Genomic DNA, 27,798 nt, shown 5'->3' on the forward strand with positions numbered 1-27,798 from the left:
ATTTCAATACATCATTTGAGTAGGCCACTCAAAGGGTGATCTCTAGGCATTTCTCACCCGACAGGTGTTCGATGAAATGCCCGAGTCAACTCTCCTAGGCTTTTAGTGTACTTTGCCAAAGACATTTGTTGTTAAAGATGCTAAGATAGCTAATAGACATGTTGTGACTGATTGCTTGCATGTTATTCAACCAAGGACACTTGATGTTTGAGATGTGTTAGCAAATGAGCATTCATCTAGACATAGAGCTTGCTTAGAATTGTGTCTAGGCTTAAGGTTGTTTGTTTGATCGTTTATTGTTCATCCTTAGTTCGAATCCTGATCACCCGAGGTCAAGTTCCTATACCCATGAGTTCTCCTTTCCAATAGCTTAAAAGTATCATTTTTATTGCTTTGCATTAGCTTTAATCATTAGTTTAGAAATCATCAAATCACTGGCTGCACTTAGATTAGGCAAATACTTGCATTCTCACTGCTTTGAGTCCCTCAGAACTGGTTCGACATTCATCACTATCCTACAACATTTGTTTTAGGAACTTTGAAATTCCTAGCATCATTGAGATGGGTATGGAGAGAAACTGAGAAAAGGTTATAAGGGTTTTTTTTTTTTTTTTAGATTGATGGTGAGAGAAATAGACGGTATGTGGGAGAAATGGCACTGCTGCCCAATCAGAACTCAAGTAATATTACAAGAAGTGCAAGGACTTATATAGCAACTTGTGGCCCATCCCCTTCTTTAACTTATACAACATATTTATAAATCTAAGGAAATTCTTCATATTTTCAACTTTTAGTTTATAATACATGCATAAGTATATATTAAGTACTCGAATTTGTCTTCTTATCTTAGTGCAAATTCCAATTCCAACATGCATTCAAACGTACTTACTGAGTGAAGAAGGGTTTATAAACCTACGATCACGGCCAGGATCCTAATTAGCCCCATAGAAAAATCAATATTATTTGCTTCAGCCATCGTTTATTTTTATATACCGTGTTGATCTAAGATGAGTGCGCATGTGGAACAACTAGCAAGGCAGCGAATATATTAACATGGTGGATTTGATTCCTTATCGTTAAACTTGATCATCTAAATAATACTAGTTCCCGAACATTTTATAAAACAAATCGCTATGAATTTATGCACAACAATCTATTAGGTCAAAATATAGTTTTCGGTAAGCTGTGGAAAAGCGGGTGTACATCAGTGCAATAATGAGTTCTATAAGTAGGTAATTATTGCGTAACTTGTTTTGCATGGACCAAAAAGGAAAAAGCAAAGAAAGTAATACTAATAAGAGCAATTCGGATAATAACCAGTAAGAGCATCATTATTGATGTTCCTTAGATTTGAGCCCTTAGCATATTTTATTATTAGTTGTGTGTTTAGGGACTTTGTTAAAGGACAATTGATTAATTGTATATTATTGGTGGGACTTTGTATTGTCCCTTAGTGTTTTTTTTTAATAATTACAAATAAAGAGAGAAGTTAATAATAAAATATATAAAAGATAAATTTAACATTGAAATTGATAAATTACAGAAAAGAAAACAAACATTTTATTACAAAGTTAAAAAATAAAATTCGAAACATCATAATAATACATAAAAGGATAAATTACAGAAAAGAAAACAAACATTTTATTACAAAGTTTAAAAATAAAAATCGAAACATCATAATAATACATAAAAGGAATCATACAATTTTATTAATTATATGTTATTTGGAAGATGTCCAAATTTATCCCATATATTTTCAATCAAATCATTTTTTAATTGTTGATGAGCTTGGTTATCCCGAATTCTTTTCAGAGGATCAATTGTCTGACCGAGAGTTGAATCCTCACCGATGGTATATGCACCTTCTCCTTCTTCTCCAATAAATTCTGAATAGTTACGCAGATTATACGTACCTCGTTCATTTTCGACAATCATATTGTGGAGTATGATGCATGCTTTCATTATATTTTTTATTTTTGCTTTATCCCATAGATTAGATGGATTTTTAACCACGGCGAATCTTGCTTGGAGGACGCCAAAGGCACGCTCAACATCTTTTCGCACAGATTCTTGGTATTTAGCAAATAATCTATTTTTCGGACCCTGTGGTAGTCAGATAGATTGAATAAAAGTCGCCCATTTCGGATAAATGCCATCAGTGAGATAGTAAGCCAAATTATACTCCCTACCGTTGACGTAGTAGTTGACTTGCGGAGCTATTCCTTCAACAATGTCATCAAACACAGGTGATTGGTCGAGAATATTAAGGTCGTTCATAGTACCTGGAGCTCCAAAAAACGCGTGCCAAATCCAAAGATCATGTGAAGCTACCGCCTCCAACACCATCGTTGGTTTTCCGGTTCCTCGTGAATACATTCCTCTCCAACTGGTGGGGCAATTCTTCCACTCCCAATGCATACAGTCGATGCTTCCAACCATCCCTGGAAATCCACGTTCTTCTCCATCGCGGAGAAGTCGATCAAGATCCTCCGGTGTGGGACGTCTTAGATATTGATCGGCAAACAAGTGGATTATTCCGGCAGTAAACTTGTGCAAACATTTTCGAGCAGTTGTTTCACCAAGTCGTACATATTCGTCGACTGTATCAGCCCCACCACCATATGCTAGTTGACGAATTGCTGCCGTACATTTTTGGAGGGGAGATAGACTACGGCGTCCGGCTGCATCTTCAGTTGCTTGAAAATATGGTACTTCTGTTGAGAGACGATGCACAATACGGAGGAACAATGGTTTGTTCATTCGAAACCGGCGCCGAAATAAACTGTGCTCGTATGTTGGGGTTTCACTAAAATAATCTTGCCAGAGTTTGTTGTCGCCTTCTTCCCGGTTTCTCTCAATAAAAATACGTTTTTTCGCTCTTTGGGTTCTGGAATAACATCGGTGTTTGCAAACAAATCATCAAAAACGGTATCAATTGCATCCTTATCACCCTCTCTGTGACAGTGATAATGGGAAGAAGAAGCCATTAAAGATTTTTAGAAATGAGGAAATGTTATGAAAAGATGAAACGTTGAGAGAAGAAGCATATTTCAATGAACTGAGAAGTGTCATACTTATATGGTAACTTATGATTTTCCCGTGATACTATAGTATTTCATCTTGTGACTTCTTGGAAGTAAATAAAACAAACCCATGTGACTTACTGGTACACAATGTGACCATTGAAACGTGCAAGAAAGAAAGAAAAGTACATTCCAACGTGCAAGAAAGAAAAGTAGCCCATCTCGTGAGCATTACAACGCAGCATCATTTAATCGTACAAGAGTTTTTTCGAGCATTACAACGAGTCAAGACTACATTCCGAAAATAAAAAGAGCATTACAACGAGTCAAGTCTGGCAAACCATTACACATCACAGAGAACTCAAACCCATTCCTACTTAAACATAAGCACCATTCCTAGCACAACTATTACAAGCACGCTTACACCTACAAAGAACTCAAACCCATTCCTAGATACCATTTTCTCCTTAGCTAAATCAGACACAATCTTTTCGAGCCTAACCACCTTCTGGTCAGTGTCATAGTCAGTCGTAGAAACCGTTTTCTCCTTAGCTAAATCAGAGACAATCTGTTCGAGCCTAATCACCTTCTGGTCAGTGTCATAGTCAGTCATAAGGGCAAGATTGTCAACCTTTTCGGCCAGCTGAAGGACGTGTATATCTCTGGCTCGCATCTCCTCCATCACCGCATCATCCCACCATTTCCAGACATGACACTCTCCATCATCTACATTCGCACATGTGTAGAATCTCCTACCTGTTGTGACCATTTAGAGATGTTAAACATTGCAAAGGACACAACCTGAGGCTACATCATAGGATGACTGAGACATGACTTACTTGGGTGATTACTACCAAGCGGAGATGTTGCAACCTGAGGCTTAGCACCACAGTAGCACACCTGCGGGAAGCCAAACTCAACTTCGGGCTGCGGAGGGTACTGGACTGGTGAACGAGAAAGTAAGGCCAACTCAGCTTGGTCACGTCGAATTAGATCATCTGTCTCGCTGTTGTGACTGTCCATGTCCATGTCGTTGCAAAATATGTCCTCCGACTGTGAAGGCTGGCTATAGCTGTAGACTGTAGTCAACTCCCATCTTTTACTTAACCTGCACAGAGAAGAAAAGAATAATTCTTACTTATTAGAGAAGTGAACACAATGACTTATTAGTACTTTGAACACAAAGAACACATCTAACACACACACATTTTTATTACTAAACATTGATAAAACAAAGAGCACCGGAACTACATTTAAAGACAGAAATTTAAAGACAAAGAGCACCGGAACTACATCATAGGATGACTGATAAAACAGAAATTTAAAGACATACATATTACTAAGGCAGGAACATAAATATTACTAAGGCAGGAACTACATTGATCACTGGATACTTGTTTCAGAAATACTCGGCTAAAAGCTTATCCTTCACCATTTCTTCGGCCTCAGTTAATGCTTCTTTCTTGGCAAGGAGAGTGTCAAGTATGGCCAGCTTTGATAGTTTCTCCTTCATGGCCAAATCCTCCTTCTTCATTTCCCAAAGACTGGTATACTCAGCAACAGACTTCCCTTTAGCGCCATACTTTCTCGCTTTAGCGGCCTTGATCCCTTCAGGGCGGATCTCTTCATCACCATGATCACCAACATGATCACCAACATTGGTGGCTGAAGTTTGGGAATTAGTCCTCTTAGAACTGCCACTAGCTTTTGGAGGACAGAGGCTACGCCATTTCTGTTCATGCCTGAGCACACACCACGCATGCTCGAGGTTAAACTTGATGTTGTGGCAAGCAAAGAAGATGTCATGCGCCTTCTTCAGAACATCTGTGTCATTCTCCCCACTGGCAATTTGTCTCTGTGCTGCTGAGTATGCTCCACAGAACTTGGAAACATGATCATTGATTCTGTGCCACCTCTTCTTAATATGAAGATGCTCTCTCTTTTGACCATCCTCTCCTCCATGAGGACTTGCTGCATAATACTCTGCAACCCGTTGCCAGAAGGTGGCCCCCTTTTGAGAATTTCCAACTATAGGATCCTTCGAAGTGTTGAGCCACGCACTGATAACCACCTCGTCATCAGCAGGGGTCCATTTGCGTCGAACTTGTTTGTCCACTGCTGTGTCTTCAGAGTGTTGGGAACTGAAAGGGGGGATTTCTGATTCTCCATAGTTTACACTTGAATGAAAACTTTCATAAGGAAAGTTTTCATTCAAAACACTTGCTTCTTGACTGTTAAGCAGTCCCATGTAACTAGAGGACTGAGCATGAAGATTCCTTGAATCCATACCGATACGAAAGAGAGAAGAGATTTAAGAAGAGATAGCGGATTGAGATGACAGAAGCTAGAAAGTGAGAGTGTATATTTAAGGGGAATGGGATGGGGTTTAAAACGAACAAGTGAAGAGTAAATACGAGTTAATACCTATCAACTATCCTACATTATGGCTAACCATAAACAAGAAACATCTAATCCGAAGTTATTACACGAGTACAATATTAACTTGCTACAATCTAACCGGTTCAGTATTAACTATGAAACTACACTTTACACCCTAACGATCAAACTACACGCAACAACAATCAAGAGTAAACTTAACTTCCTAACAGAGCAGTGGAGATCAAACTACACTTTACACCCAAACGATCAAACCATAAACATCTAATCAGAAGTTATCACACCAGTAAAAACCTATCTACAAAAGAGTTATCATTCAACTTGCTACAACCTAACCTATTTAATAATATTCAGCTACCATTAACAACATGTGTACTTTCACTGGAAATGGTTGTTCTTGTTCATTAAAAGAAAAAGTATCTAACGCCATTTGCATCAACAGTGACAGAAATTAAATTGTACAATTAATGGCAGAAATTAAACTGTATAATCTAACCGGTACCAAACAATATCAAATTTTCTTATGCAGATACAGTCACTAGTTTTACTATCTAAACCGTTCCAAACTTGATGCATTATAATGAATGGCAAAATTAAACTGTATACTCAATGGCAAAATTAAACCGTATAATCAATAATCATGTATACTAAACAACCTATACTTGAGAACCGTATAATCATATAATCAATGGCAAAATTAAACGGAAACGAAGGCAGAGCCGTCAAGTAACAACCATAGAATCATTTCAAACAACCAAGGAATCATTACGATTTTTTTGCCATCCAATCTACAAAACCCTAGGATCCTATTACAAAATCAGAAAGGAGGTTAAAAGACATACCTTTCTAAGACGCAGGAGGAGGTGAAAGGCCTGAACTTTGGCTCTCAGAGGCGGAGTTGAGACGACGGAGCGGAGGTGAAACGACTGAACTTTGGCTTCCGGTTTAAAGAGATAGATGTCGAGAGAAGACGAAGGAGGAGTTGGCGGATTGAAACGACTCAAGATCAGGTCTTCGCCATCTTCGATTTTGTTTTCGATTTCGTTTTCGATATCGCTTTTGATTTTTCTTTCGGTTGCGGAGAAAACGAGAAGAGAGAGACGAGAAGAGAGAGACAAAACACACCGAACAAACAAAACCACTTCGATTGCATCTCCCTATGAGAGCGTGACACGTCGCCTAAGGACGAACTAAGGCCAGACCTTATTTAAGACCTTTTTGCTCCGTTCTTTAGCAATTTCGATTTATTTTTCGACCCAAAAAGACTAAGGGCCTGGGCTTAGTCACACCGATAAGGATGGTCTAAAGGATCGTTACATTTTATTTGTGCCCGTTGATTGACGCCACATGATTGACTATAAAATCTTAGATCTCAGATTGACCGTCAAGATCCTGTTTTCTCATACACGTGTTCTGCATCCACTGACTTTGGTTACGTGACAAAACAAGGTGCATGAACCACTCCCACCAGCACAACCAACGGGAATTCCATTCTCGACCATTATCAATTTATCATTATACATTTACATAATTCTCCCTTATTTTTCTCTATATTTGTGTGTGTGTGTGTGAAAAAGTCTTTTATTCTCTTATGATCATCCATTGATTTCGATGTATTAACAATAACACGTTCTTTGATTCAAGAAAAATGATAGCTAGCCAAAGAAAAATAAAACAATAGCAGAGAGAGACCAATCATTTATATCATTTGGTTATACAACACCCTCACAACCACAGGGTATAGATCAGAATCCAGGGAGCACTATTTTATTTTTGTTAAGTTCGCTGGTAAAATTTAATACACATACTTATAACAAAGACAATGGTTGATGATTATTTTACTCATAAAATGGTTGATGATTAATCGGATCGCAATCGACATCGAGCCTTAGCGTATGTCACGCATCTCGAAGCCGATCAGACAACGACTTAATTTTTTATTTTATCTTATCCTTTCTTTGGCTCAGAAACGCATATTGGATGCTTTTCACCACTTACCAGCACCGAGTTTCTTTCTTGCATGCTTTTCGGTTTTATATGAAAATTGTCAACCTTCTGTTTCTGTTTATTTTTACAGCAAATTGCTTCTTTAACTAAATAATCCAATCTATGATAAAATCGAAAGAATCAATCATCTGATGTATTGGATAGAGGATTTCATATCGGAATTACGAATAGGACATGAGTAGTATATAAGGAATTTGAGCTAATTTACTTACTGTCAATTAATTTTATGTTGGAAGCCCTAAAAACTTATTATGGTACAACCGACAAGCCGATATCATTTCCAACAGTCATATATTATTACTAGATCTTGACCCGCGCTTTGGAAGCGCGGAATATTTTACGATGAAAAAATTCACTAATAACTTACCAAATATTTTGGTAATTTTTAAAGAGTGTGTATTTAAAATATTTTTGCATTTAAATCAGTGTTTTTAAATTCAACCCGATTGTGATTATACCAGTTAATCCGGAGATCTGATAATTCAATTTAAGTTTTTAAAAAATTCATATAAAAAAATCACTAAAACCCGAGACTAATCGATTGAACTGATAGATGACCGATATGTAATCTAATTTGATTTAAATTGTAATATTTTCATAATTTGTAATCTTATAATCCAACTTTTAAAGTTCATTATTTTGCAATTTATGAAATTATGACGTTTCTACAAAATTTTAAAGAGAAAATGATAGATATAAAATAACTAAAATTATTGTATTGTTTGGAAACATTGATAGTAGTATAAAAATATATTGTTTGGAAACATTGATAGTAGTATAAAGAAATAAGTATATTGTTTGGAAACATTGATAGTAGTATAAAGAAAGGAACATTAGTGATTTAATGTAGGTTTAACTATAAAGTATAAAAGTGTATTTAATTTAAAAACTTACAAAATAAATGTTAGGTCCAACAGAATGTTTCTGTTTTAATAAGATAGATTATTTTATTTTTTGTGAAAAAGAACAGTCATATTTGCTTTTCACGTAAGTTTTATTCTCTAGAGGAAAAATTATTTTTCAACTGTATAGTATTTGATATGGCATAAGTAGGGGTGAAGTATTATTTTAGATGGATGATCAGATGTGTTCTTTTGATATTTAAATGCCCTCTCTGATTAACCAGTAATATACTAACATCGATGGAAAAATAAACTAGATGAACACTAGCAAACAGGATCTGAATTGATTTAAGTAGTAGTAAATGGTTCTTACCTTAAAATACAGAAGTCCAAAAAGCCACCACAAGCTCACATTGTTCGTTTCAAGTTCTGTCTCGTTTTATCTGTACACAATCACATCTAAGACCTTTTGTTTTTATTTATTTAATATACCTCTGATTTTTTGTTGGATGGTTCCTTCTTCCCCATAATTAGATAAAAACAAGCAGGCAAAAGCCAGTGCTTCGATCTTGGTTTTACCCTCTTGTGTTGACACCAAAGCATGCAAAATCATACGAAACGATGACTTTCACTGCCTCCACTCTCGCAATCAAGAAATCAATTCATCCCTTTTTCACTTTTACCTACACCACCACAATACATACTCATCCTTGTGAAACTGTTATGTATTCTTATGTAGTTTAAGATAAAATACGGGTCCATTAATATTAATGCATATGGATTTTTCACTATCTCTATTTAAGAGTTGTGGGACTTTATCATGAGCTTCGATTTGTTATTGTTCTCTTTTTTCTCTCGAAAGATCTATGAAGAATCTGTGTGACAGCACAGTGTCAACAAAAGAGGACTATTAACGACTTATGAAGGACCACAGACATATACATGTTTTAAAGATACAAATATAATTGGTTAACCTAGTGGCCAAGCTGTCTCTCAGTCTCAGTCCAATGTATGTTGATATGAATCGCAGTTTTGATCCAAGTGGTAATCCAAGCGGGTCGTCATCAAGGTACTTTAACCCGTCATATGAAAGAGTAAAAAAAATCAAATGCAGATTTGTATCGCACATTTGTAGTAATTCAAGTTTAGTAGAGCATACCAACTTCTTATTAATCGTCAAAGTTAAACGAATTGAACCCGTTCGAGTGTTACTATTACATAGCTAGCTGATGTAGTTATAACCCAAATTATTCAATAGCGAACTGAATATAAGAAAAACATAGCTCATTACTTGTCGATGTTTAAAATGATAATTAAGAATATAACTTTTTGAACAAATCCCCTTTGAAAACATGCAGAAAATTATGGACATTTCGGATATTCAACGGTTCCAGGTGCGCCAAAGTTTTATTATACTGAAACACATTTCCATTGAAATCTTTTTTTTTTTTGCACACAGCATAATTGTAGGGTGGGCGCTAAGTATGTTACAATAACAAGTTTGGATATTCGAAACAAATATCATATTTTATTTGTTTATTTTTTAAAGTAGTGTAAGATATATACCAAAAATGAGATAGTTTGCCTCCCAAGGCAAGACAGCAATACAATGGTGCTCATGTCCCGGTCATCATTCATGCTCCTTGATCCATTACATTGTTGTTTGGTTATCGATAAAGAAAGAAAGATCGTCCCACGTGAGATATCCCACAAAGTTCCCAACACCACCACCGGTAGTCTATGATCATTACAATATCCTTGATTTACATAGACATATTTTTTGAACAAATTTACATAGACATTATCTATTATTTCTTGGGCAAGTGCTCTGTATTCTTCTGACACATTTCTATCACCTTACCTTTCTTTTCTCATTGAAATATTGATAATCTTGAGATTTTTTCGTGTCTTTTATCATTATTTTTTCAATGGCTTTTTCCTTCTTTTCTCTATAACTTTCTTTTCGAGATAATTAATCACGTTCTCAATGACAGGATAAAGTTCATGCACCCTTCTTTGTTATTGGTGGTGTTATGCAATACACACACACACACACACACACACACACACTATTTTATACTATATCTAATACATGCATACTTAAAGGTGATAGAGAATGACAGAAACATCTAGGTGACTTCTAGAAGCATAAGCTTGGTAGGAATGTCCTAAAACGAAAGTATCGATGTCACAAGCAAATAGGTGGTTTGATAATAAATGTCATTAATTTCTGAAAATTTGATTGTGTATGACAGAAACATATAGGAGAATAGAAGACATAAGCTTGGTAGGAATGTCCTAAAATGAAAGTATTGATGCTACAAGCAAATAGGTGGTTTGATAAAAAGAAAATGTAATGAATTTCTGAAAATTTACATATTTTCCTTTTGATTGTGTATGTGACAGTATTATGGAATGTCCAAAGGATTGCTCAACTGAACATACATCTCCACTTTACTTAAAATGTAGTTTAAACTTTCACTATCAGATTATAAATACAATGGTTATCACTGATTTACCACTAATAATTATTAATAACAAAGCAGTAAAAAGTTTTTTTAAAAGTTGCAATTATTAATAAATATTCCAATAAAAATTTTCATAAAGATATCTAAAGTGAATAAACTACATTAAGCTGAGAAACTAACACATCCTTTTAAAAAAGTTTTTTCATTTTGAGATTTTTGCATGAGTTTCTTAACTATTTAAAACTGAATCTAACAAAATTATTAATATTGTTTTCTACAATTTTAAATAATTATATGAAAACTATAACAAAATGCTACAAAAAAGAGAAGCTTTTCTCAGATTTCGGTTTTTTTTTCAGACATCGTTTGGAAATCTTATGGAGTGGGTAATAAAAAGGACTTTGCTGTTAGATAACTGGATCTGACGAGCTCTGACCGTATAATATAAAAATCTCTTGTTCGTATCCATTTGAATGGGCTTGGGTTTAGTTAAAATGGATCTTTTGTTCGGCTCACTAACATGTCCGGGTAATATATTGCCTTAATTAATAAAAACAATAGCTCAACATTTTGTCAACAAAATTTCATTGAGATATTATATTTTTTTTTGTCAAAAAATCATTAATATAGATTTTTATTTTGGTCGACATGACACAATTGGATTTATGAAGGGTTTATAATTAGATAAGAAATTGAAAGATGTTTTACATAATTGGTCAAAAAAAAATTGAAAGATGTCAAAACCCAAATATTAGTGGCTTAAAATTGAGAAAAATATATATTATTATTATTATTTTTAAAATAAGAGTTTATTAGATGAATATCAGGTCATCCTCATACCTATGTTGCATGGAAACTTGCTTGAAGGTACGTTTCACGTTTCGGAAACGTTTCGGAATCAGAATCTCTCGGAAACTCATGAAAACGCAATGGAAACTCGTTTCTTAAAATTTTCAATTTGAAAACTTGATGGAAACTTACGTTTCTATTTTGGAAACTCGCGATTCTGTTTTGGAAACAAGATTACTCCGCAACAAGAAACAAGATTACTCCGCAAAGGGCAGAAGATTTGGTATTTGTGCACACAAATCTCCGTCTTATATCTAGACGAAGTCTTGCTTACAAGGATGGTTCCAATCATATGTAGGATGTTGGAGGTGATCAATTTGAATCACTGGATGAGATCAATCTTGGGAGACTTGAGTTCGAGGATCTCTCTTTTGATGAACCTGAGTTGGAAGCAGTCATGTTTGATGGAGCTAATGAAAATGAAGCTGAAGATGATGTTATTGATCTTTGACTTGGTGTTATGAATCTTATCTTCAGTTTATTTATTATTTGAATATTGGGTTTTTGTTATTTTATATGACTTTGATGTTTAATGATGATTTATTTTATTTTTCGTATGATTAAATAGAATGTCTATTTATTTATTTGTTTTCTGAGATATACTGAACATAATAAAATTGAATTCACATATTAATCAATTATAGATATATGTATATATATATATATATATTGACGTTTCCAAAACGTTTCCTAAGCAAAATAATTCAAAAAACACGTTTCTACGTTTCGAAACGTTTCGTTTCCGCGTATCCGTTTTCGTTTCCATGCAATCTAGCCTCATACTAAGATATTTTATTATTATTTTCATTTTTTATTTCGAAATGTTTTAATTTAGACGAATTATCTAATGGCGGAGAGGAAAGAGGTGCCCACACCTGAAGCGATATCTGTATTCAGCGAGAGGTAGGATGAAGTGTGAAGCGTTGGTGGTGCCACCTGTCTTCTCCTTCTCCATCATTTACCTTTCTCCTCCTCCTTCAAAATCATTTCATTCCTCTCTCTCGTCTCCACTCAGAAGAAGCGCACCACAAACTAAAGTTTTGTATCCTTAACAGAGTTTGCTCTTCTCACCGAGATGGGTTCTTCAACTCTGTTCTGCTACTCAATCAACCCATCTCCATCGAAGCTCGATTTCACGAAGACCCACGTGTTCAGCCCCGTCGCTAAACAGTTCTACCTAGACTTCCCCTCGTTCGCCGCCGGAAAGTTACGGTTAAGAAAGCGTCGAGCTTTGGTGGGAGCAAAGGCGGAGACTTTGTTGGAGGAGAAGCGGGAGACAGTGACCGAGAAGAAGAAGAAACCGAGGGTTCTGGTGGCCGGAGGTGGAATCGGAGGTCTGGTGTTTGCTCTGGCGGCGAAGAAGAAAGGGTTCGACGTGTTGGTGTTCGAGAAGGACTTGAGCGCCATAAGAGGAGAAGGACAGTACAGAGGTCCGATTCAGATACAGAGCAACGCTTTGGCTGCTCTTGAAGCTATCGATATTGGTGTTGCGGAAGAAGTCATGGAAGCTGGCTGTATCACCGGTGATCGGATTAACGGTCTCGTCGACGGTGTCTCTGGTACTTGGTGAGTTTTTTTATTGATATTGATCCGTCAAGTTGAGTACTTTTGTTTGTTGGTCTATTAGATTTGTGATGTCGTTATTGGTTGGGACAATCAGGTATGTAAAGTTTGATACTTTCACTCCTGCGGCGTCACGTGGACTACCTGTGACTCGGGTGATTAGCAGAATGACTCTGCAGCAGATCTTAGCACGTGCGGTTGGTGAAGAAATTATTAGAAACGAGAGCAATGTTGTTGACTTTCAAGACTCTGGAGATAAGGTGGTGACTTAGATATTGATTGATTTGCCAAAATATTTTTAAGGAAATGTTCAAATGTAAGCTGTATGGGGTTTGTTTGTTTGTTTGTTTAGGTAACGGTGGTGCTTGAGAATGGACAACGTTATGACGGTGATCTGCTTGTTGGTGCAGATGGCATATGGTCTAAAGTATGTTTTTTTTTCTTCTAAATGAATAGATTTGAAGTGCATAGGATAAAAGTTAAAGGTTCTGTCTTATTGTTTTTGTTTATAGGTGAGAAACAACTTGTTTGGTCGAAGTGAAGCTACTTACTCAGGCTACACTTGCTACACCGGCATTGCAGATTTTGTACCAGCTGACATCGAGTCTGTTGGGTATGTTATGCTGCATCTCTTCTCTGTTTACGAATAGAATCTTTATTTCTGATATTGGACCTTGTTTTTGTCTACTTGAAAAGCTACCGAGTTTTCTTGGGACACAAGCAATACTTTGTTTCTTCGGATGTTGGTGGTGGAAAAATGCAATGGTATGCGTTCCACGAGGAAGCAGCTGGTGGTGTTGATGCTCCCAATGGTAAAATTTCCCTTCGGATTGTTTGCATATTTAGTATCAATCAAATCACATAATTAGCTTATCTTTTCCCTTTTTTTTTGGTTATTTTTGGGCAGGTATGAAGAAAAGATTGTTTGATATATTCGAAGGCTGGTGCGACAATGTGCTGGATTTGCTGCAAGCGACAGAGGAGGAAGCGATTCTGAGAAGAGATATATATGATAAAAGTCCTAGTTTCACTTGGGGTAAAGGGCGTGTTACGCTGCTCGGTGATTCTATTCATGCTATGCAGCCTAATATGGGTCAAGGTGGATGCATGGCCATTGAGGTATAAAAATCTTTTCATCTATCTTTCATATGAGTCAATTTAACAATTGACTTGATTCTTAAAAAAATGTGGTGGATGTTCAATGATATTTGCAGGATAGTTTTCAACTAGGATTGGAGCTTGAAGCAGCATGGAAACAGAGTGTTGAAACTAATACACCTGTTGATGTTGTTTCCTCTTTGAGAAGGTAATAACTATAACACACAACTTTTTTTTCTTTCTCAGTTTGGGAGTCTAATTAACATGCGTTGTGAATTGGTTAAAAGATACGAGGAATCTAGAAGACTAAGAGTTGCTATTATCCATGGAATGGCGAGAATGGCTGCAATTATGGCTTCCACTTACAAAGCATACTTAGGTGTTGGGCTTGGTCCTCTCTCTGTGAGTCGTCATTCTTTTAATTAAGTTTTTTCAAATGATTAGATATGCATCATTTTTATCGGTCGTTGTTATTCTCATATCTTTTTTTTTTTTTGGCAGTTCTTGACCAAGTTTAGAGTACCGCATCCGGGAAGAGTTGGTGGGAGATTCTTCATTGACATTGCTATGCCTCTGATGCTTAACTGGGTCCTTGGGGGTAACAGGTTAGGATCTTTCCTCCTTAAAAAAAATGTTTCTAAATTCCTTTTAAAGCCAACTCATTTTACATTCTTTTACAGTGAGAAGCTCGAAGGAAGGCCACCTAGTTGCAGACTCACTGACAAAGTATGTTTCTTTCTTTTCTCCACCTCACTTGAACTAATTTCAATTAGTAATATAAACATGTAACTCTTTTGGTTTGAAGGCTGATGACCGCCTTCGTGAGTGGTTTGAAGACGACGAAGCTCTTGAACGTACTATTAACGGAGAGTATGTTTCTTCACCTTCCAAAAACCCCAGCTTTGCTCTCTCCTCTCTTAACTGATTTGGTCCGAGTCTCCTTGCAGATGGTATCTTATTCCACATGGCAACGAGTGTAGCGTTTCGGAAACATTACGTCTAACCAAAGATGAAGAACAGCCTTGCATTGTCGGGTATGAAACAAGAAATGTCGCTCATCAATGTCTTTTAGAACATAAAGAGTTGTTCAAGTTTGATAACTTATGAAACTCTTTTGTGATTACAGAAGTGAACCAGACCAAGATTTTCCTGGAACGCACATTGTGATCCCTTCCCCTCAGGTATATTATATATAGAAACTTCCTATCTAATAGTTACCCTGAGTTAGCTTCAGAGACTAGTCAAGGAAGTAACATAAAAAAAAAGGAAGTAACATAAAGTTTCTGTTAAAATATTTTAGGTATCGAAGATGCATGCGCGTGTAATCTACAAAGATGGAGCTTTCTTCTTGATGGATCTTCGAAGCGAACACGGGACCTATCTCACCGAGTAAGCCCCAATAAATAGAGCTTTTACTTATCCTCATCTCTCGAGTCTTGTGAAATTATCTGATCCAATGTTTTGAAATATTGTTTTACCAGTAACGAAGGAGGAAAATACAGAGTGACACCAAACTTCCCAACCCGGTTTAGATCGTCCGATATCATCGAGTTTGGTTCGGATAAGAAGGTGAGACATGTATTACCAAATCTTGGTTTAGTTTATACCGGACATTTATGGGCTTTTGGTTCTTAAAACCCGGTTTGGTTTTCTTATCAGGCGGCATTTAGGGTCAAGGTGATCAGGACAACTCCGAAATTGACGAGAAGGGATGAGAAGAGTGACGGTAAATTGCTTCAGGCTGCTTGATACTTAAGTAACCCGACGCTGAAATCTAAGGAAAAAAGAATCAGTTTGGCAGATAATTTGTGTAGTAATTGTCACAGAAAAAAGGAAGTTTATATATTCCTTGCATTGCAATGTATATAGTCTGAAACACATGATAATTATACAGAACGTTTTCTCTTCATTTGCTTGTCAAACTATAAAACTTGTTTTACTTCCTCACAATTGTTTTACATACTGAATTTTTTTGTGCAGAACGTTCTCTCTTTTATTTAATGATTATTATGTAACTAAGTTTTCATTCTTTCAAGTGAACTGATTAACCTGATTATTATCATCTCTTAAGGCTTACAAGGCTGTAATGAGGGGTAAGGGAGATAGTCAGATCAAAAAAGCGGTTTGAAGTCTTTAACAAATCGTCAAGAATCTGGTATGAAGATGTTTTGTATAATTGAGGAAAGCTAAACATGACACAGATGAGAAGTGAATATTTTTACCCCTGAAAATTATGACAAGTTATTTTGGTGCTTGAAACATCTAATTCATGTGGATAATAAATGTAGTAAGTAAGAGGAGGAGGAGATTGTAAAGAGTGAAACCATAATTTTTGACTGACATGTTTTGATGTTTGAGGTAAGGTCCCATCTTCCATTAATATTCACTGTCCAATTCCACTGTGATACATATATATTTGATCGAACAAACCCTACGACGGGCTACGGTTGATATCTCTTGGTCCCTCGATCTCCTGCGCCATCGCCCACATGATCGTACGTACCTCTTAGTTTTAATCAACGGCTGTAATTTCATGCATATTCTACAAGATGGACCCCTTCATTGGTATTATTATTCATGTGGTTTATGCATGAGTTTTTCTCTTTTATGACTTTTGCTGTTTACAATTATTTGCGCTGTTCTTTTTGGGTTTCTCTCGTGAAGAAACCAGACCGATGGGGAAGTCAAGATGGGCGGTGTGGGATTCAGTCCCACGTGATTGGAAGAACAACATTAATTGTCGGAAAAATATATCCCATTTTGATTGGAAAAATATATCTAGTTAGTAATTAGTTAGGTTTGTTGGGTTTAAGTTCTCATAAAATGGTGAACAATAAAATAATTTAAACAGAAAACTTTGCAGTATTGAATAGCAAAATGGGTGATGTATATATTAATACATAAGCAGTAGTATTACTGTATTAGTTAGCTACGTATATTAATGATTGCTTAACATAATAATTGAAGTTGTAACCAACGACCTTGCCTTTCTCTGATACATACGTAGCACATACTATAGGCTGTCCGATTCAACTCACCTAGCTGAGTAAGTAGCTGGATTATTAGCGTTTGGTTGCGTACATAGCTTTATAATTTTGGCTTAACTCGTTTGGTTCCTCCAATAATTGTTCGTGTTACCTGAGAAACACAGAATCCGACAACTTTGTTGATCCGACTTTACAATCTGCTAGTCGATTTTGTTTTGTTTTGTTTAAAGACTTAATTCTAGCTATGAGTTTGAAGCACTTGGTGATTAACAAATAATTTAGTGCTTATCTAAAACATGTTCTTTTTTAAACATAAAACAACATGTTTTATTTGTTTATTTTGTGTTTAGAACTAATCATTTCATAGTTTCACGCAACCTGATATTATAGCCCTGTTCGTTCTTCTGACGCAGCGTCACAGGCTGCGACCAAAAATTAACGAACAAATGGAAGAAACTTTAACTGTCCGTTGTTATATAGTTGTCGCCGGCATCTGTCATTACTCGTCTTTTCCGTACTTTTCTTGCCGCTGCAAATAATAGCGTCTCCCGCTCATCTGTTGAGGTGTCGCCGGCGTCCAATGATTTCACCTTCTAATTCTCTAATTTGATTGGTCGCTGAACTGTCAATTAACTTCTTTTAGATTTTTTTGATCGCAGCTGGTTGATGCTGCGTTCACCGAATGAACAGGGCTTACATGTAACACGGCTAAGTTAAAGACGGATAACTACGCGTTCGGACGACGCCGTCCTTGCCGTCGTTTGTGGTTTGGAAAGTCCTCACACGTGCATGCATGCTGATATTTCAGTACGTTGTTAATATCCAAATTTCAAAAAAAAAATGTTATTATCTGAAATCACATCACTACTCGAATGTTAGTAGTCTACTTTAAATTAACTACAGAACTGAATTTTATTAGGAAAGAGGAAAATTATAGTGTTCTAAACATCATGAAATACCTTATCAAAAAAAACAAACATCATGAAATAGCTTTGTTTTTGTTTATTAACACATGCATGAACAAGTTTCATAACCGGGAAACCCATTCACCAAGTTTTTGGACTCGTTCTATAAGCTCAGTCGATAATTTCTTCACCGGCTTTCTTTCTTTCTCCCGTCGATATTCGAAACCAAGAGCATCCGACACTTCTTCGGAGCTCCACCCGGTTTTACGGAGCGCCTCCGACAACCGACCCACATTCAAAAGAAGCACATCAAGAACCGCTTGGTTGTCCAAAACTACCACTTCACTCCCGAAGAAACCAGATGCTGACACGTGGATCATATCGTCGATATCGGACTCCTCCCACCCGCCTCCTCTCAAAATCGAACCGATCCGGTTTACGTACTGGTTCACCCATTTCGGAGTTTCCTTTCTTGGAAGGTCCGGCGATGTAGAGTGAGATGACCATGCAGATTTTCTCCGGCAGCGATCCACCGCCGCTTCGCTCCAAAACTCCACCCATCTCGATGTACCCGACCCGAATCTATGCACCTCATAGAGAAGTTCGTGGATGATCCCGAAGACATCTCGCTCACGGAGCGCTGCTTGGTGAGAGTTTCGGTGATGCGAAAAGCAGATTCACGCCGGAAAAACTCGGATAGATCCGACCCGCAGCAAAATATCCGAGTTTCGTCGATGAAGAAGACCGGGTTACCCGCTAAAGACGGGCTACAAGGAATGTAACAGTGATCGAAAACGGGGATCAACAAAGGAGCTCTCTTCAATGCGTTTCTCGCGACCCGTAAAGCTTTTTCCGGGTCGGGTGGTTTCAGGCCCCAAGATTTGCACCAGAGACTGTTCTTCGCGACTTGGAGCGATACAGCTGCGGTTGGTAGATCGATCATGGCACGGAGGTGGAGACGAGCTCCGGGAGAGCGCCAGTCTGGGAAGCCTGCGTCGACGGAGAGACCGGAGGAGAGGATGACACGGAGGTCAGGTGGGAAGGCGAAACCAAACTCGGCTTCGACTCGGGTGAACTCGGCGTCGGAGAGACCCGGTTGGACTTTGATGCCTGAGTTCTTTATACGTGTGATTATTTCATCGGCGAAAGTGGACGATGGTAGAAGGCTGTTTCTGATCCGAGGAGTTGATGGAGCGGCGGCGCGGGCTGAGAGACGGCGGAGACCAGCTGCGTGAGCCTGAGTCAAACCGGTTGTTCTCAGGTCAACGTCGACCATGGTTCACCAAAGAAGATTTGGTTGGATGAAAATAAATACTTGGAGTAAGAGAGAGAGATGAGAGGGTGCTTATTGAATGTAAAGTCTTTTGTATTTATAGTTATACATCAGTGTCTTTTTAGTTTTTATAGTTATACATTTCTTCTCAGACAAGTTAAATAAAACCAAGAAACTCGAAACTAGAACCTTTTAATCAGATGAACACTACTACCTATGATGGGTTCATGTTTTTTCTTAATCCATCATATCCACAATTCACACTCTCTCCAGGCCCAGCCCAATTCTAACCGGCTTGGCGACGACGGTCCATCCATTCCACCCCCACGCCATAGTGTAATCCAGTCCAAACAAGTTTAAAATGTTTACAATGTTTTTTTTTTGTCTACAAGAATGACAAATTTTCTTTACATTTAGCCAAATTTCTAACAAGCTCAATAATCAATTAATCATATCGCTTGAAGGTCATACTAAGTTTGGGCCAAAAAAGAGAGAACTAGTGAAATAACCAAAAAAATATCAAAATTAGATTTTAAATCATTTCTAATGTATTTTGCTATTTTCACATTTAAAATAGAGGAATTCTATAATAGAAGTGAAATATATTTCTATGTATTTCTCTAAAATAACAATTTCTACTTTGTAGAGTAAAAAATAGAGGAATGTTATTTCTTCTTCTATAAATAGAGGAAAAAAATAAAAATATTTATTATAGAGAAAGAAATAGAGGTGGGTTGAAACAATTTCACTTCTAAATGATATTATAGAGATGAAAATAACAATGAGTTAGAGAATGATAGAAAGAAAAAAGAAGAGAGAAGATGATTTTGGTTACTTATTTTATTTTGTTTTTTGGTTTGGTTTTACGATGCAATTTCCCAGAAAATATAACTCTCTATGTTTCTGTTTAATTTACGTTATAAAGTAAAATTTTCGTTTTAAAACAAGTGTCGTTTTATGATTTTAATGCAAAATTTATTAACAAGATTTTTTTCTGCAAGACCGTCTAATAGCACATGCAAGTGGAGCGTAACAGCACGTGCAAGTGGAGCGGTCAAACATGGTCCGAATGAAAAACTTAAAAAAGATTAATAATTTTTGAAATAAATATATAAGTTATAATATAAAACTTTAAATTTTTAGACATAGTACTAAATTCAGAGCTAGTAATTTTTTTAAAAAGATGTCAAATATATATAAATAAAGCTATATATTTTTTTCAAATTACTCTATTACATCGTTAAATGTACCATTAATATTTTTTGAACATGGTCCATAAATAACTCGGGACAGTCCTGTTTTTCTGTTTGTTTTTTTGTTTGTTGAATATGGTTAATTGGATAGATAATTATGTTTTATTTTAAAAATATACAAAATTAAATATATTTTTAATCTTTGTTAATAAATTTAAAATGATAAATAAAATGAAACGGAATGGGTACGTGTTTTTAAAAACGGTTTTGAGGCGTATTGATTTATTTTGCTGCACATTTACGTACTATGTTTAGTTTACGCATGTACGCATGGTTGAAGTTTTGTTTTGTGGGAAGCATATTCACACACACAGATATCCACAACATAAACGTGCTTTTAGTCTTTTTTGAGGCGTATTAGTTTATTTTGTTGCAGATTTACGTACTATGTTTAGTTTACGTACGTACGATGGTTGAAGTTTTGTTTTTTTTTTTTTTGTGGGAAGCATACTTTTTCTCGCAGAAAAAAACAAATAGCTAACATATATATATATCCCCCACCCCACACACACACACACACACACATGCAGTGCATTTTTTTTTGGGCAACTACACATGCAGTGCATAATAGTACGAATTCACCGTTTTCTTTCTTTCTTAAGAATTGTTAAATTTGTGATTTCCTGTTACTAAACTACCAATTCGGACTCTTTTTATAATTTGTTATACTGTTATATAACTTAAACATTAAAACATGTGATGATTAAAAAATAGTAAAATTAAGCATGTGATAACTAAAGAGAACATACATTAACTGAGAGCAAACGGAATTGTGAATTTGGATTTATGCCAACCAGTTCATTTTACGAGAAACGAAGACCGTAGCAAATGACTTGAAAAGGAATCCAAATTTGTATCTGAATTCTCTTATATGTATAAAACGTGACATACTCGGCATGAAATGACATCCACGTTAGGAAGTCACTGTTACTCGGTGTAATGATTTAATTACTTTTAATAGAAGCCGACCCAAAACGATACTTTACTACTCTAAGTTGTAAAACTTAGGTGGAATGAATAAATTGAATAGTTGACATGTACTATTACTTCCTTAATTGTTTCCTCTCAAAATCGCATTTACTACAGATACATCATCCAACGATGTAACAGCTTCGTGCCGCGTGTACTAACTCCAGAGTCCAAACACATGCCCAAAAAAAATTTATAAAGTTGACAAAAAAAATTTCATGGACCCATATGTATCTTACCAACGTCTGCCTATATAAACCCCAAACGTCGTCACTTTGTTTTCAAATCTTCACAAGACTTTTTATCCTTTGAAGAAATTAATTATTATCAATTTGAGCCCACAAGAATGAATAATTCAGAAAATTTTCAATCTTATGTTCAAAACGAAAATCTCACCCCTGTTTCACAACCATCTTACTTGACAAGAGACCAAGAGCATGAGATCATCGTCTCTACCCTGCGACAAGTGATATCCAGCCCTGGTGGTGACACTTCTTCATCAAACTGGATCGCTAGTGAAGCTCTTCCACCTCCGGACGCTGGCCCTTGTCCTATATGCGGTGTCACCGGTTGCTACGGCTGCGCATTCCCACGGCCCGTAGAGATAACGAAGGAGAAGAAGCACAAAGGGGTGAGAAAGAAACCATCAGGTAAACTGTATTTCAGTATGTTATATGTTCCAACATCTTAGAATCTGTCCGACCAGTTTATATATGTACTTACTTTTTATTAACCAATAGGTAAATGGTCGGCTGAGATATGGGATCCAAGTATAAAGGCAAGGAGGTGGCTTGGAACGTTTCCCACCTATGATAGGGCAGTGCAGTCTTATGAAGAAGCACAATATGAGCTTGCCGGAAGAAGGTCGGCGTGAGGTTACTCACGGCGAAGGAGAACCCTTTACCAATAGATATACGTAGATGATTTAATTTGATCATCCCATTTTTAAACCTATTTGCTAAAACTTTTTTTTTTTGGTAAACACTATTTGCTAAGACTTTGGAATGTTATATGGTCTTGTTACTAAAAATCAGACTTTAAAACTTGTATCTTTTTCATATTTATAAATATAGTCATATTCCCAAAACCACACTTGACAATTGACACACATGTAGTGCACAGTAGGCCTGGGCACGGATCGGATATTCGGGTTTTTTAAGGTATTTGTGATTTGCTTCGTATATTACGGATATCTAATTTTTGTATTTGCTTTGTTTCGAAGAAATACGGATATTCGGAAAAACGGATATCCGGAGAATAATTAGATATTTGCGGATATTTGCGAATACTTACGGATATCTCATATATTTTGATTAATACAAATAATCTTAAAATTTCGATACAGATTTGTTTTGTATAATATATTTTTACGTGGTATATAAGATAAAAATTAAAAGAATTAGTAAATCTACATATTTTATAAAAAATTTAAGCTTAGTTAACAATTATAATAACACAAAACTTAAGAAAAAATTATAATTATCATAAAATATTTTTTTTCCTTTTATGTACTACTTTTATATAACTAATAATGTAAATAAAATCTGTCAAATCATATGTTAGAATAATAATTATATAATTTTATACATATAGGACTTTAAATATAATCAAGATATACATGTACTTATGTATTGCCGGATCGGATCGGATATCCGCTTCCCAAACTTTTAATATTTGTGATTTGCTTCGTTTTTGACGGATATTGAATTTTAGTATTTGCTTCGATTTGTAAAGTTACGGATATCCGGATTTTTCGGATCGAATCGAAGCGAATAACGAATCGAATCAAAATTTACGGATATTTTGCCGACCCCTAGTGCACGGTAGTGTGAAGTCAACGGTCAACGGATATAACAAGGGGAAAAAGTACAAGAAAAAGGTATCTGGTATGCCGCCATAATTTGGATTTACATCATGCCGTCGTTTTTTTTCTTCCTAGCATGTAAACTTAAGTCTCTTCGATTGTTTTAAGAACTTCACATCAAATTGATCATCATTTCAAGCTCTAACTAAATTGATCGCTGATTAACCATTGATTGATACTCAATGGCGTTAGCAGAGCTTGATTAACCTGATCCTCATTTTTTTTTTTTTTCGCTCAAAAAAAAAAACCAGACGTAAGCAGAAAGGAACGAGCGCTGAAGATAACTAAAGGATCAAACGTACATATTGTGATTTGTGACCTCATGGCAACTTACAAGAGGAAGGTCAAATTATGGAAGGAGGTTACTTGAGTTGGTCAAGTGGACTCACTATGCATTTTATTGTTTTTTTATACATAGTTTTTTTTTAATCCGCACATATTCGATCAAATATTTTATCAGAAACCCAAAAAGTGTCCCAAGGATCTACATAACGATTATGGTTTAAATCACGATTATATAAATCAAATTAATTCGTAAGTATAAAACCTTAATTGTGTTCCAAAAAACCTTAATTACCTCTAGTCTGGTTAGAGATTGTAAACAAGTTGTCTAGTTCGGTCCCGAAGCCTAATAGAATTGTCTTCAAGCAGGTCATGGTAGGTCAGGTCTACACAGGCCGCGATCTCTGGAATGGCTGTCCATACCAATCTCGCTATATATACAAGTCTTTGTCCGCAGGACAGGTGATAATACACGCAACATGACGTTTCAGACCACTGCATAACGCTTTATGCCACTTTAAGACATGGTTCGGATCGTAGATTGAATTGGACATGATTCATCAGTCATTAATCTGCTTATTTGTTATTCAAAACAATAGTTGTAGTTAATTTTGTCACACTCCAAATATATTAACATACCAATTAAAAATAATTACAGAAGATGTTTTTTATAATCTTATAACTCATACGTTCATAATCAATGTTTTAGTTTGATGAATGCAAAAATTAAATAAAACCAACCACCAAATTAAAAATGTCAATCCCAAAGTAAATAAAAAAGAATACCAAATAAAACACCACCGAAGCTTAAATCGTCATCGTTGGAACTTGAATCATTATCACCAGAGCTTAAATTATTATCACCGGAACTCGAATCGTCCTCGTCATATTTTTTTTTTTCATTTTCTCGGAGAAAAATCACACGACTCACCTTCTTCTTACTCGTTCTCTCATTTTTCTAGAGAAAGCAAGAAATGAAAAGAAGAAAACACGGCTTCTTGTAATCCCACATGATCAGATCAGGCCTCCGAAAAGTCTGATCTCACAACAATCCGTCCCGCGAAATCTGCTAATTTGCGGACCTAAAAAATCCTGACCCAATACCATCTCATGACGGTTCTTTACGACCAGGCCCGAGATCCAAATCCATGATTGCCATTTCTAAGTCTGGTTAACTTGGTACGATCTATACTCACATGTACGTATAACGATTTCCACTATTTTTTTTTTGAAAAATAAAAAGATTTTGAAAGATGACAAGAAGTAAGATATCATGATTTTGTATTGCATGCGATGATATGGGGAAGCTAAGCCTATTGAATTAGGGCCTATAATTAGTTGATATAAATATATAATTAACATTGAATAAATAATTTTCTCTATTAACCAAAATAATAAACTATAATCATTAACTTCTACTGTAATATCTTTCTCTCGTAACTTACACAACATCTAATAATTTTGACGGCTCACCATCTCCGAGAAGTAATTAGCCACTTCCTACTCCTCTATCTATACATATAAGCTAAAGCATTTATACATTCTAAATACATATAAATACACACGTTTAGTTTTCTTCTTCTATCACTTGAAAAATCGTTACTTTTTAGCAAACCCATCTCACTCGAAATGGCTGATCATAAACCATCACAGAACTGGTCACAATTTGATGACTATGAATCGTTCATTCAAGAAGAAAACTTGTTCTCATTACTCAATCAGTCACTCCCGTTCGATTACAGGTAAGTTCATAAGGGTTGTACTCTATTGTACAAAATTAAGGGGAAAGTGGTTTGTTTTGTACTAGCAATTAGTCTAATATACATGCTTTCTTGGTTGTCTGAGTTTGTGCAGTTCGTTCACTGACAACCCTTTTAGTGATATTCAAACCCATTCTTGGTTTTCTTTCCAAGACATCATTAATGTTGATCCTATCTCTACTCGTTTCTCGGCTGGGGATCATATGTTTACGGATTCAGTTGATATTGAAGCAATTTCTGCTTTTTCTCAAGGTATAACATATGAATACATACATATATACATGCGTGGATGATACTAATTTTTTGATGTGTAGCAGATGTGTTGAGTGGATCATGGAATGCAATTACTGGTAATTTCAATAATCATTTTGAACCAATTAGAGATGTATCAAGCATAGGGATTCCAAACATGGAGATGATATTGCATGAGAGTAACAACACAATGAAAGAGACAATAAGCCATAAGAGGTGGGAGAGAAAAGATGGGGTACTCGTCAAGAGTTTGTCAAGGGAAGCAATCAAACAATACTTCTACATGCCACTGACTAAAGCAGCCAAAGAGCTTAACGTTGGATTAACCCTTTTGAAGAAAAAAAGTCGTGAGTTGGGTATTTCTCGTTGGCCTCACCGAAAGCTTATGAGCATTCAGGGCGTAATTACTAACCTCCTGGTGAGTTCACATACAAATATGTACATACATAACATAATTAATGGTCTTTCTTATACATTTTGGGTTACACTTACGTATATGTGGATGGTCTTTTTATGAAAGGATGACTTAGGGAAGACAAATGATGAAATGATCAGGAAAAAGCTGAGGAACGCTTTGGAGATTTTGGAAAGGGAGAAGAATATGATTGAGGAGGATCCTAATCTGGAATTTGGGGAAGAGACTAAGAGGTTAAGACAGGCTTGCTTTAAAGCTAATCACAAACGAAGACGGCTTTTGTCTATTTCTAACACATCTTTTGTTTCGTGAGAGCAAGAGCTTGAATGTCTAGATTATAGACATAGAGGAGAAGGAGGTTTAACAAACAATGACATGTACTAGTTTCTTTTGACGATGATCAATGTTCCCACCATGGTGAAGGTGGTTTTGCGTGTATTTTCTAGTGTTTTTTCATGGATATATAAAGCAAAATAGATTCATATGAAAACAACCATTTTATAAATGTTTTTATCCGGATTTGGTTTAGAGTAAGTTACTTTATTCCAAGAAATACGAAAAAAAAAATTTACTTCGTTGGAGTATTTTTTAAATTTATTTTCCAGCTTGGTTTCATTGGTATGTGAATATTTCCAACCCGAACCGAAACCTTTAAGGTGTCTACTATTGGGCTTGATTTGTTTTAATAAAGCCCAATAACACTAATAATCACTAACTGCCCAAATCACCAGTTGCATGTGTCCGAATCTAGATAACAGAATCGTTTGAGATCAACGGTGATCGTTAATTCATAAACATTGAGATCTACAAAGATGATTCATCACAAGACAACAAGAAGACACAAGTGAGAATCACAAACACGACACACGTTGACATAAACTGATACACGTGTCCAAGTTTTAAGCCGAGTTCAGGGGCAAGAGAAGACATCCCCACTATCAATCCACCGGTTATCAGCATCGACGGTGGATCCCTTGTTACTACCCGCGGTGGTGGTGTGAAGAAGACTCTTGATTTTGTGAATACATTTGTGGTTGCGGATGCGGTTGAGAACCGCTCTTTTGTTCAGCGCCTGCTGCGTTTCAGACAATTTCAGTTGTAGCTGCTTACACACTTGTTCCTCTTTTAAATTCTCTTCTCCTTCCTCCGACTGGACTCGTTTGGAAGTCTCAAACTCCATTTTACAAAAAAAAAAGGGAAACAGAAACCTCGGGAAAGTTTTTTTTTTTTGTTGATGATATTGTGTAGTGTCGAACAACAATACTCGTGTGTATTTATATACAGAGCATATAATAATGGATTGGTGACCCTTCACATTCAGTTTTATATTAAAAAACAAAATGGACTAATACATTATACTTTGGGCCGTAGTTCCATTGGTTTATTTGGAAACCGGTGGCTGATTTGCTTTTTTCATCTTTATAAAACAAAGAAAACAAACTATGTGCTATCCTACGTGACATAGCTTTATATAGTTGAATGACTCAGTTTCCCCGCGTCTAGTGCGTACTTCATATATACTTTGAATCTTTCTTATTACTACCACTACTAATATAATGAGACCAAATGTCACTTTAAAACTGTAAAATAT

The 27,798-nt window shown here is 36.1% G+C and overlaps 6 protein-coding genes across 6 annotated transcripts; 3 read left to right on the top strand and 3 right to left on the bottom strand.

Annotated features, from left to right (window-relative positions):
• Positions 1–2,112: 2,112 nt before the first annotated feature.
• Positions 2,113–2,760, bottom strand: LOC108808621 (uncharacterized). The gene has a single exon (XM_018580736.1). The coding sequence runs from the start codon at positions 2,758–2,760 to the stop codon at positions 2,113–2,115; it is 648 nt and encodes a 215-aa protein (XP_018436238.1).
• Positions 2,761–12,575: 9,815 nt separating this feature from the next.
• On the top strand, positions 12,576–16,190 carry LOC108813450 (zeaxanthin epoxidase, chloroplastic). The gene is made up of 16 exons (XM_018586009.2): positions 12,576–13,152; positions 13,247–13,409; positions 13,502–13,576; positions 13,662–13,762; positions 13,846–13,961; positions 14,057–14,268; positions 14,364–14,455; positions 14,535–14,649; positions 14,749–14,852; positions 14,928–14,973; positions 15,053–15,117; positions 15,195–15,281; positions 15,374–15,428; positions 15,548–15,636; positions 15,729–15,816; positions 15,907–16,190. The coding sequence occupies exons 1-16, from the start codon at positions 12,662–12,664 to the stop codon at positions 15,994–15,996; spliced, it is 1,989 nt and encodes a 662-aa protein (XP_018441511.2). The 5' UTR covers positions 12,576–12,661; the 3' UTR covers positions 15,997–16,190.
• A 1,775-nt stretch (positions 16,191–17,965) lies between these two features.
• LOC108810158 (uncharacterized) lies at positions 17,966–19,570 on the bottom strand. The gene is given in 2 exon segments (XM_018582289.2): positions 17,966–18,719; positions 18,722–19,570. Coding segments are annotated over 2 exon segments (1,152 nt in total). The 5' UTR covers positions 19,416–19,570; the 3' UTR covers positions 17,966–18,261.
• A 2,390-nt stretch (positions 19,571–21,960) lies between these two features.
• Positions 21,961–22,733, top strand: LOC108838041 (putative ethylene-responsive transcription factor ERF121). Its single transcript, XM_018611026.2, has 2 exons — positions 21,961–22,284; positions 22,375–22,733. Exons 1-2 carry the CDS (start codon positions 21,981–21,983, stop codon positions 22,506–22,508), a joined length of 438 nt encoding a protein of 145 aa, XP_018466528.2. The 5' UTR covers positions 21,961–21,980; the 3' UTR covers positions 22,509–22,733.
• A 2,676-nt stretch (positions 22,734–25,409) lies between these two features.
• LOC108808625 (protein RKD3-like) lies at positions 25,410–26,519 on the top strand. Its single transcript, XM_018580739.1, has 4 exons — positions 25,410–25,522; positions 25,635–25,792; positions 25,858–26,210; positions 26,313–26,519. The coding sequence occupies exons 1-4, from the start codon at positions 25,410–25,412 to the stop codon at positions 26,517–26,519; spliced, it is 831 nt and encodes a 276-aa protein (XP_018436241.1).
• Positions 26,520–26,970: 451 nt separating this feature from the next.
• LOC108833333 (uncharacterized) lies at positions 26,971–27,480 on the bottom strand. Its single transcript, XM_018606762.2, has one exon. It carries the CDS (start codon positions 27,385–27,387, stop codon positions 27,118–27,120), a length of 270 nt encoding a protein of 89 aa, XP_018462264.2. The 5' UTR covers positions 27,388–27,480; the 3' UTR covers positions 26,971–27,117.
• Positions 27,481–27,798: the final 318 nt, after the last annotated feature.

The sequence above is a fragment of the Raphanus sativus genome, chromosome 6 (assembly GCF_000801105.2).
Source record: "Raphanus sativus cultivar WK10039 chromosome 6, ASM80110v3, whole genome shotgun sequence".
Taxonomy (NCBI): domain Eukaryota; kingdom Viridiplantae; phylum Streptophyta; class Magnoliopsida; order Brassicales; family Brassicaceae; genus Raphanus; species Raphanus sativus.